Source organism: Xenopus laevis, chromosome 9_10S (genome assembly GCF_017654675.1).
Source record: "Xenopus laevis strain J_2021 chromosome 9_10S, Xenopus_laevis_v10.1, whole genome shotgun sequence".
In the NCBI taxonomy this organism is placed as follows: domain Eukaryota; kingdom Metazoa; phylum Chordata; class Amphibia; order Anura; family Pipidae; genus Xenopus; species Xenopus laevis.
The window spans coordinates 68,309,322-68,321,138 of record NC_054388.1 but is presented as its reverse complement, the minus strand read 5'-3'; the positions used below and the strand labels follow the sequence as shown (position 1 = coordinate 68,321,138).

Below are 11,817 nucleotides of genomic sequence, written 5' to 3'. Positions count from 1 at the left end.
CCAACCCCTCCTCCTTGCTTGTCAGCAGACATGCAAATTTTAAACTAGAAAGTGGCTGGGTAAGGAGTTTTTTTTTCCAATTACTTGAATTGTGCCCTTGGAATGTGCCCTTGGAATGCAGAATTCTGCTGGAGCAGCACTATTAACTGATGTGTTTTGAAAAAAACATGTTTTTCCATGACAGTATCCCTTTAACTTATCTTGGTTTTATTGGTGGTGATTATATAAGCAGTCTGTCTGTAAGGGTGCTTTGGCTTCTGATGAAGTGACCAGTAGGTTACGAAACGCGTTAAGCCTGTCTCACCCTGCCTGCCTTGTATATGATGTTTTCAAATGGATTAATAAAGCTATTTACGATTTTAACCAAGTGTGGCTGCATCTCCACACCCTATCTCACTACAATCCCATGGTGCAATTCTTGATTTTTTGACTTATAGGCTTGACACCTCTTTCCCCAAGAGAAACACTATCATTATTATCTATTGTCTAATAGTAATAGTATATTTTGGCTAATACTTTACTTTGTTTATGGCCTCTTTCCATACTCAAAATCTCTACATATTGCAAAATTGATTGGCAAACTCTTGGACTGGGGGTTACCCTGGAAAGAGACCATCTCATAAACTATACTATTATTTTTCCTTTTTTGTCCTGCTTTTTTTGTTTAAGAACAGAGCCACTGTTTATGCAGCTATTTAGGATTTGGCTGCAACTCCACACTAGGGTTGCTACCTTTTCTGGAAAAAAAATACAGTTTTTCTTATATTCTTGCTGTTTTTTCCAATTAATAACAATGGCATCAAGCATCATTTTTACTGACAAGGACGGTACAATACAGGCCAGGTGGCAACCCTACTCCACACTAGGGTTGCCACCTGCCTGGTATTTCACAGGTCTGGCTGGTAAAAATTATAAAAAAGATAAATATATAGGAAGGCTGGTATTTTTTTCTGGAAAAGGTGGCAACCCTACTCCACATTCTCAGCACTACGGTGCCATGCAGGCCCGGACAGGCAATCTCTAGGTTCTGGCAAATGCCAGAGGGGCTGCTATAAGGTGCCCTAGAAAGTCAGTATTTAGTGGGCTGGTGGGGGCTGTTTGGGCCTCTGTGTGGGCTTATTGGTCTTTTGTGTACCTGAAATGCCAGGGCCTATTTTAATTCTCAGTCCAGACCTAGTGCCATGGTGCAATTCTTGATCTTTTGAGTGAACATTCCCGCGGCCAGAGCAGATGTTAGTGATCGGCTGTGATCTATGCTTCTTCAGCTGGATACGTTTTTTTTTGCTGCGTACCTTTGATGGATCAAGCCTTTAAGTGAAAATGTTAGGGTCCATACTGTTGCCTGGCAACAAATCAGAATATAAAGCTGGCCATAGACGCAAAGATCTGATCGTATGATTTTCGGACCGTGTGTAAGGAGTCCGACATTTTTCGTCCCATGGACATCTGTCATTTGGACAATCTGCCAGGTTAAAAGATTTCTGTCGGCTGCCGATAATATTGCATTTATTGCCGATTTTCAGTGGGAGACTGTCACCAGCTTTTTCGGTAGGGTTGACACCTGGCCGGTAAAAATTATGGTTGACCCCAATGTTATTAATAGGGAAAAAAGATAAATATATAGGAAGGCCGGTATTTTTTTCCAGAAAAGGTGGCAACCCTATTTATCGGACATAAACTTTCATACGATTGCTGTTAGGGTCAGAACATCGGCTGATCGGTTCTTTTACTATTTTATTTATACTGAAGGTTAGTGGCAGCCAGGTTGGGAGATAGGTAAGTCTGATCGTTCGAATCTGTGTCTATGACCAGCTTAACCCTAAATGCCAGGCAGGATATGAAGACGGAGATTAGACAGACTAGGGCCGTCTCAAAATAACAAACCACAGGCAGTCCACCTGTTATTTAGTTGGAAACTTGGAACACTCGGCAATACCAGGACAATCTAGCTTCTTCTTGAACCCCCAAACTCCTCCATGGTTCATTCACGTGCTTATTTTCACTATATAATACTCGTAATCTATTTCAGCCGACACTCTAAGTACAAATACTACACGACACGCTCAATGGCAATAAGAATGAATTTTTTTTTCGTTACAATAATAACCAGTGCCTTTGTGAGAATCATCAAGCCACCATTGTTTATCGTGATTCTTGCCAAACATCACGTGCCTACTAAGCACGTCAGCATCACCCTATCTAAAATGGCGCCTTTGCTCCACACACAAACAAGTTCCCTGTCGCCCCGCCTTGATCGGGCGTGGTCAGATAAAGGAAGGGCGTGGTTACCGTGCCCGCAAGGACGTCTGTTTGCGTGCTCGCTTTTTCTTCCTCTTCTTCCCGCTCGGCAGGAGAAGCAGCACCTTTAGCGTTAGAGCGGCGTGCTATGCCTCGTGGTGGAATGGATGTAAGTATCATAATGCCGAATTATCAGTGACTGCGTGTGATCCACTTGGGCGGTTGATTATATTGTCACTAAGCGGGAAAGTGGCTTCCTGTAGGGTAGGAGGAGAGAAAAGACAAAGGCCGTTCTGATGCTTGGGGGGGGGGGGATTGCGTAGAGGGACTATGTGTTCTGTGAAACAATATAAATGAGTGGCGCGTGGAAAACGAGGCCCGGCGGCGCATGCTGTGAGTAGAGGCGACACGCCCCTCCCCCCATATTTTCTCAATGGCTCCCGTGTCTGCAAATGGCCGCCAGCAGGAAGCGAGACGGGGAAGGAAAAAAGCTGGAGATGTTTAGGCCTTACTCAAGGCGGACTAGTGATTCGAGCAGCCGTCATTTGGCGCTAAGGAAGGGCGCAGCTGCAGGGCCGTTTACAGCAGCCTCTTAGGGAAGAAAGTAGAAAGGACACAAGTGTTTTATGACACCATGCCTAATCCTCCTGCTGACACTTGCAATATACTGCAACAATGGGATCTACTTTCTTTCTGTGTATTCCCACCCCCTATCAGGTGGCAGTTGCCTTTAGTTCTATTGTTCCCGCTCCATTCGTCCCTGCAGTGTCAGTGCGCAGCCGCCATGTTGGACAGCTAGCTGATTTTCGGCGGCATCAGTAGAGAAATGCTGGGCTGTATCTTCTGAAATTCATCCCTACCCTCCCTAAATCAAGGTGTGACAGGCCTACCATATGTGAACTACTGCTCATTGCATTCTGGGGATTGTAGTTCAGTACCTGCTGGGTGACTGCTGTACTGACACCTACAGGTTCATGGGAATCCGCATTGAAAGGGAGAGATAGACCTAGATATATATCTTTACAGGGATACTGTCATGGGGGAAACATTATTTTTTTTTTTTTCAAAACGCATCAGTTAATAGTGCTGCTCCAGCAGAATTCTGCACTGAAATCCATTTCTCAAGAGCAAACAGATTTCAAAATTGAATATAAAAAAAATCTGACATGGGGCTAGACATATTGTCAATTTCCCTGCTGCCCCAAGTCATGTGACCTGTGCTCTGATAAACTTCAATCACTCTTTACTGCTGTACTGCAAGTTGGAGTGATATCACCCCCTCCCTTTCCCCCCAGCAGCCAAAAGAACAATGGGAAGGTAACCAGATAACAGCTCCCTAACACAAGATAACAGCTGCCTGGCAGATCTAAGAACAACACTCAATAGTAAAAACCCATGTCCCACTGAGACACATTCAGTTACATTGAGAAGGAAAAACAGCAGCCTGCCAGAAAGCATTTCTCTCAAAGTGCAGGCACAAGTCACATGACTGGGGGCAGCTGGGAAATTGACAAAATGTCTAGCCCCATGTCAGATTTCAAAATTGAATATGAAAAAAATCTGTTTGCTCTTTTGAGAAATGGATTTCAGTGCAGAAGTCTGCTGAAGTAGCACTTTTAACTAATGCGTTTTGAAAAAAACATGTTTTCTGATGACAGGATCCCTTTAAATACAGTATTTAGGACTTTTGATAACCTAAACCTATTGCTCAATTCTTGTTTAATCTAGACTGATTTATAATGTGAATCTTTCATGTTTTAGGACCACTGGCCTTCCTCAGATGATCAGGTATATATTCATTTTGTGCTTACTTTTTGCAAATTTATTGTAGCCTCCATTCTTTTGAGTTTAATTCTCCTGGCAATATGGGCATTACCTATTTTATAAAGGGTCATTCATTCCTGCAGTGCTTTACAATTACAGGGGTATGAATCCAAGGCATAAGAACACATACAAACACTTAACCAGTATAAATGCAGTTACATTTGTATATTATGATTCCATATAGGGGGGACCCTGCTCAACAGAGATTACAACCTAAAAGTGGGAGGAAGTGAGACATGGGTTATGGATAACCAGTGTACTTGTAGTATTCTATTACTTGGGATAGTAACAGTATTGTTAAATATGGAAACCAGTAGCTAGTGAATGGAGAACTTGTGTTACTAGCATGCCAATATACCATATATTCTGCTTTCAAAATGTTGAATTGAATGGGTTAGCTATGTCAAAATGTAACATAGCGCTATATTTACAGTATGGTGAATCCCGTGGATATACTATGTACACACAGCAAATTATGATCTATACATATATTTTGTGAAACTGAAGGGGTGCTGTACTCTGCGTGACCTTTAGCTCTTGCCTTGTACAGGTTATAAATAACTAGTAGTAGTCCTTTACACATGCCATTACTAACTTATATTAGACGTGTTAAATGCTGTTTTTTTTGTTTTTTTGTAATTTAATGCAAATAGCTCTCTATGGGGGTGGTTATTGAGAATTTTTTTGTATCAGTACTCTGAATATATCAGTGTAGCTTCCAGGTTTATCAGCAGTTTTACAGTTGGTCCTTTTCTAAAATGCTAAAAAAAACTTTTTTTTTTCAACTGTATAGGGACACGAACCAAAGGAACCTGAACAGCTAAGAAAGCTGTTTATTGGTGGCTTGAGCTTTGAGACAACAGATGACAGCTTGAGGGAGCATTTTGAACAATGGGGGAAGCTCACAGACTGTGTTGTAAGTTATTTTAACTATGGTTTTGTCATTCTTAAGGCCTTTATACCCATGATAACAAATTGACAAGTTCTTGACCACTAGTACTTATGAGTTACATTTGCACCATTTGGAAGAACGAGTATATTTTAGCCAAGAAAAGTTAGTTTAATTCTGGTGTATTTTACCTATGTGCATTTGCTGAAATAAGCTTGTATTAAAATATGAATGTGTTTTGTTCAACCTTTTTTTTTTTTTTTTTTTTTGCTGAACTAGAATTGCTAGTCCATATAACTTGTACTACACAGCTCCAATGGTTCACTAAGGAAATAAGCCAAATAGCAGAACTTGCTGCAAAAGTGTTTATTCACGACATGTTTCGGTGACTTAATAAAGGGCTCTTTAGCTCGAAACATGTTGTGATGGGTAGTACAAGTTATCCTTATGCACTAGCAATTCTAGTTCAGCCAATTGAACCGTTGGAGCTTTGCAATGTAGCACACCTGTGGCGGGGGTGTCCACTAGGAATAAGAGCCTTGAATGAGCTGCACTTTGTTACCTCTACAGATTTAACTTGTACTTCATGTGCGTGTCACAATTCCATGCGGCTTTTTGTGGTTCAGTATCTTGTTGCAGCATTTAAAATCAGAAGTTGGTGTCACATTGTACTAGGGATGCACCGAATCCAGGATTCAGTTCGGGATTCAGCCGAATCCTTGTGCCTGGCTGAACCGAATCCTAATTTGCATACGCAAATTGTGGGGAGGGCGGGATTTCACATGACTTTTTGTTACAAAACAAGGAAGTAAACCAATTTTTTACACTTTTTTTCTTTTCCCGACCATATTATGCAAATTAGGGTTCAGTATTCGGTCGAATCTTCCAAGATGGATTCGGCCGAATCCAAATTAGTGGATTCGGTGCATCCCTACGTTGTACCCTTGTGCTGTTTGGTTGTTTTTGTGGATTGCATCCACAAAGATTAGCTTCCTGGAAACAGTTATGCGGAACTTTTCAGGCGAGAATTTCACCTTGTTAGTTTTTAATGCGATCATTGTTTGTATATTGAGGTTTTCCTTTGTGCACTTTTTAGGTAATGAGAGATCCACAGACAAAGCGTTCCAGGGGCTTTGGGTTTGTTACCTACTCATGTGTAGAGGAAGTAGATGCTTCTATGTCTGCAAGACCGCACAAAGTTGATGGCCGTGTTGTTGAACCTAAAAGGGCAGTTTCCAGAGAAGTAAGTCTTCTTCCTTGAATGTTTTTTTCTTTGTCTTTTTGTGAAAAGAAAATTCACTTTTTCACATTTTCATATTAGGATTCTGCAAGACCTGGTGCACATCTAACAGTAAAGAAGATCTTTGTGGGTGGAATCAAAGAAGATACAGAAGAATACCATTTGCGTGACTACTTTGAGGGCTATGGCAAGATTGAAACTATTGAAGTTATGGAAGACCGACAAAGTGGAAAGAAGAGAGGATTTGCATTTGTTACTTTTGATGATCATGATACAGTTGACAAAATTGTTGGTAAGTGTCCTTGCAGACAGCCTCATGGCATGAAAATATTTGTATCTTAAAGTAGGGATGCACCGAATCCACTATTTTGGATTCGGCCGAACCCCCAAATCCTTCACAAAGGATTTGGCCGAATCCTAATTTGCATATGTAAATTATGGGTGGGAAAGGGGAAAACATTTTTTACTCTTTTTTTTTTTTTGACAGTCTGCTGGTTTCCTACCCCACTCCTTATTTGCATATGCTAATTCAGATTCTGTTTGGCCGGGCAGAAGGTTTCGGCCGCATCCGAATCCGGCTGAAAAAGGCAGAATCCTGAATTCGGTGCATCCCTATCTTAAAGAGATACTGACATCAGAATTTTTTTATTATCATAACATTGTCTTTGAATGCTTTTTATAATTTTGGCATAAAAGTATTTGCTTGAAGCTTCTACATTACCTTTCTTACTACTACCCTGTCCCTCTATGAGGGGGCTGCCATATTTGTGCAGCAGTAGCCATTAGCATTAGAAACTAACAGACCAGTTAAGAAGGGACAGTCAAACTAACAGACCAGTTAAGAAGGGACAGTCGGGTTTAAGAACTTCAAGTGAAAATTACTTAGAAAGCAGAACTAGCGGCCAAAAAATAATCCACATGACATAGGTAACTTTTAATGTAGATTAATATTTTGAAATTTTTTAGTGTCCATATCACTTTAAGGTGTTAGGGGTTTTGGGTGAATGCATTCTTTACAACACATGCTTGCCTATATTTAACATGTTACAGATGGGACTGCTATACACAGCTAATATATAGTGGAAGTTGTATTTAGCCCTTCTTGTGTGTTTTGTGAGAATTCAGCTTTGACTTAGAATGCCACTGTTTTAGAGGCTTTGGGTATGCCTTATTGATACCATAAGCATAATTAACTTAAATAGTAACATTAGTACAGTTTTTGGCATCTGAAAATACTTCTCCAACTTTTATTGTGGTTGTAGAATGCAACTCATTTGTCGGTTGTTTTTGCATTCATATGTTCCCGTGGTAAAAAAGTGTTTATTCTATTAGTTCAGAAATACCACACAATCAATTTACACAATTGTGAAGTAAAGAAGGCTCTTTCCAAACAAGAGATGCAAACCGCCAGCGCCCAAAGAGGTAAGCTGATCTTTTTTTTTTTTTTTTTTTTTTTTTTTTAATTAACTTGTTTGTGATTTTTAGTTTTGTTTGTAAATGTGAATATAATTTTCTAGGTCGAGGAGGTGGAGGAAGTAATTTCATGGGCCGAGGAGGAAACTATGGGGGTGGTGATGGAGGTGGTGGTGGAAACTTTGGCCGAGGAGGTGGATTTGGTAACAGAGGTACGTCTCTATTGCCTACGCTGTTCTAAATAAGAAAACGTGCATGTGCTTATCTGTTTAAGCAATGTTTACTGAACTTATTTTTTTTTTTTATTATCTCCAGGGGGCTATGGGGGTGGTGGAGGCCGAGGAGGTGGTTATGGCGGCGGTGGAGATGGCTACAATGGATTTGGTGGAGATGGTGAGAAAATTGTCCGTGTGTTGTCTTACTGTGTTTCTCATGGAACGTAAGTTAAAACTGACATGTAACAATTGTTTCAGGGGGTAATTATGGAGGTGGACCTGGCTATGGTGGCAGAGGCTATGGAGGTAGCCCAGGCTATGGAAACCAAGGTGGAGGATACGGTGGTGGTGGTGGTGGAGGAGGAGCAGGAGGAGGAGGATATGATGGCTACAATGAAGGCGGAAACTTTGGCGGTGGTATGTTCTTATAGCAGTAGTTATGTCCTATTAAATATTTTGCGGTTATAGCTTTACTTTTGCTTAAAGGGAGAATTGTGATATACTGAGACAGAGACTGGAAATGGTCTTGGTCTATGCAGGCAAAACATTTTACTTAAACCTCCAACAAAGGAATAGGCCATCTCCAGATTTAATACCTATTTGGACTGTCCCCTCTAGGGTGGTTGTTTTGGGGCATATTGAAGCCTGATAGCCAAGGTTTGTCATGTGGTGTATGCTTATTTGCCATTGTAGATGTTCTAAAGAGAGGAAGAAGAAAGGGGGTACATATTGAGAAATACAGGTGTAGGCACTCACTGCAACTATAGAAGTGTAAACATGTTTGTATTCCTGTCCTAATGTTGGAACAGTGTGTTGTGCCTTAAGTGTGAGTTTCTGAGCTAGATTGTACTAAATCTAGTTAAGGTGTGCATTCCCAATTAACTAACTTAATTGCAAGTGACCTGTGTTTTAAAAACCAGCATGCTTTGACAGGTCTTGTAGTCCATATTGGCTATTTAACTGGGTAACTGAAATCCATACAAACTGGTCTTTTGAATAGTGCTACACGTTTGCATGTGTTTCAGGCTTTTTGATAATGAGCAAACTGACCTTTATAAACATCAGTAGAAGCCTGAAATGGGCTTTCTGTGGTAGATAAACAAGTCTTGATATAATGAGGAAATTGTGGTGTGTTCCACATTGCCAGTTTTTTTAACAGATGTTTGACCACTGAGTGAGATACTTATACAGGCTTGCATGGTTAGTGCTAACTGTTGTCACCTTTTTAGAATGGTTATGATTTAGCAATATGTTGCAATTTTAGGAAATTATAATGACTTTGGAAACTATGGAGGACAGCAACAGTCAAATTATGGTCCTATGAAAGCTGGCAACTTTAGTGGAAGGAGCACTGGTGGAAGTGGCGGCAGCAGCAGTGGTCCCTATGGTGGTATGTATAGCATACACAGCTTTCATTAAGATCTTATTTGAATTCACTGTAACATGATTACTATATGTATATATTTTTTTTTTTTTGTAGGCGGATATGGATCCGGTGGCGGAGGAGGAGGTGGTGGTGGGAGTTATGGTGGCAGAAGGTTTTAAGGCTCCCAAAAGAAAAGGTATTGTATCTATTGGTGTCTTATTTGTGAAAAATAGTCAGTTACTGATTCAGATGAGTAATCCTTCTCTTGTCCTATATCATTCAACAGGCTACAGTTCTTAGCAAGAGAGCGAGGAGTTGTCAGGAAAGCTGCAGGTTACTTTGAGACAGTCGTCCATGCATTAGAGGAACTGTAAAATCTACCACAGGAGCAGCGATGATCCATAGGCAGAAAAGTTACTGCAGCTTATACAGGAGGCATTTCTTGTTCAGGACTGTCATAGCCTCAGTTTGCTAAAAGTGCAGCTGATTAATGCAATGTAGTGATGATTTAGATGTACATTCCTGAGGTCGTTTTTTTTTTCTAGTTCGTCTCCCATATTCCCCCCATTACATCAGGTATAACTGCCCTGTAAATTGTGTTAGTGATACCAGGAATAAAGAATTAAGGACTTTTTAACTTTTAAAATTGTGTAGTTCAGTGTTTTCTCACTTGTCAGGGCGTAAAGCATTGCTCAACAAAATAAACATGCTTTTTTTTTATTCCTAAACGGAGTTAGTGTCAGACTTTATTATGTACCCCTACTGCTGGGAGAATTTAAACTGAAATTCAAAGAAATATATATTGGCAGGGTTCAAACAGGCTTTTCTTAATGCTAATATAAGCCCTTGAAAAGATAGTTTAACCTCATCTGTGGCTACTGCTGAACTCTAATAGACTAAGAAGGGATCTCATAACTAAACCAAAAAATGGCAGCCTTAATTGCAGTAGTTTTAGGAACGTTTTTTTTTGTAGGAGTTTCAATTAAAGCTTGTTCCTAGTGAGTATAGTTCTGGTAAAGTCCAAGGTTACATCATGTCTACTGCTGCAAAAACTGACGTTAGTAAAGTAATTCAATTGCCATTGAGATTTAATTGGATATCAAAGCAAGGAATGTTTCTACTAAAATCTTATAGGGCTCATCCCAAACTAAAGTGCACACTAATGTGTAATAAGGTGGGAGATTCCCTTTAAGTTAATGTAACTTTAACCCTGTGCCTGACCTATTGTGGGAAATTCTGTGCTAAAGTATCCCTTGGGGATATTTTTGTATCTTGACTTTGTAATGTATGACCTTTTGACATGCCAGTTTGATGGGTTAAAAACTAAGATAATGTTGAACACATAGATCCCCTTACTCCGTATGCTTGTAAATGCTTTTTTGCTATTTAATTGCAAGTAAACATGTCACACTTTAAAATCCTTACTTGGCATGCCAGATTATTTCCCTTTTAAAGGCTGTAATCCATTTCTGGCATTGTGTGCAAATCTCACTGCATTTGTACAAGATGGATACGTGACATAGACATACAATGTACAAGATGGATACGTGACATAGACATACAATGAACGTACAGATAAGTGTAACATAACATACTCCTGTGAGGGTGTTGGCAAAGTCTTGGTTCTGAAGGTAAAAGGGAGTTTAGAGAAATATTTGTAAGCACTGGATTCTGTATGAACATCAAATAAATTATTTAAATCACTAGATTTCACTTGGTTGAGTTTAGCAATGTCTGCAGAGGGAGTTGGGATGTTCCCCCTTTAATTGTGGTTGATTAAAATACTCTGAATCTGTTCCCTGTTAAAGTTGAATTGAAAGTGGCCTGTGCAACTATTGAGTAATAACATACCTTTTGGCATTTCCAAGCAATAACTGCTTGGAATTTTCTATTGAAACTGATTTTAGAGCAGTTTTGTACTATGCCTAAAGCTATTCATATTTCAATTATCAAAGCAATACTGAATTCTGTACTTATACATATTTTCAAATTTGCGCCAATGCCCCATAGCAACAAACAAGATGTCTGCCGTATAAACACTGCTTTACTAGCTCGTAGTACTGCTACATTCTTGTGGTTTGGCACATTCATAGCATGCTTAGTGGCCATTTTTCATGAATGTTTATAGTTTTTGAGACTCCAATCCACTTTATACACCACTCTTTAGCAACTTAAAACATGTAAGCAGTTTCTACTGGCAGACTTTAAAGGGGTTCACCTTTAAGTTTAACTTTTAGTTTCTTATATAGTTTTGAAATCCTGCACTGCCTCTTTCTAGCTTTTAAATTTGTGGCGGACACTGGCATCCATAAGAACTATTGCTCTCGGAGGCCATTATTGTATTGGTCATTTTTATCTTTTGTTCAGGCCTCACTTCACCTTCAGTCTCTCTTGTTCAAACTACTAATTGGTTACTAGGGTACATTGGACACTAGCAACTAAATGGCTGCTGGAATTTCAACTGGATAGCAGTTGAACAAAGCTAATTTAAGCATAAATGAAGGCTAATTGGAAAATATTAGAATACCACAGTCTACATTATACTAAAAGTTTAATGTTAAGGTGAACTGCCTCTTAAGCTCAACGGCTTTTTACATCTGCTGTTTCAGTGGCTCAAGAGTTAATTGAGGGT

General features: G+C 39.8%; 1 protein-coding gene across 1 annotated transcript; it reads left to right on the top strand.

Annotated features, from left to right (window-relative positions):
• Positions 1–2,352: 2,352 nt before the first annotated feature.
• Positions 2,353–9,910, top strand: hnrnpa3.S (heterogeneous nuclear ribonucleoprotein A3 S homeolog). Its single transcript, NM_001087851.1, is given in 12 exon segments — positions 2,353–2,407; positions 4,000–4,026; positions 4,856–4,978; positions 6,048–6,194; positions 6,273–6,483; positions 7,524–7,613; positions 7,709–7,816; positions 7,920–7,997; positions 8,078–8,236; positions 9,084–9,209; positions 9,300–9,381; positions 9,472–9,910. Coding segments are annotated over 11 exon segments (1,155 nt in total). The 5' UTR covers positions 2,353–2,386; the 3' UTR covers positions 9,365–9,381; positions 9,472–9,910.
• The last annotated feature ends 1,907 nt before the right edge of the window (positions 9,911–11,817 follow it).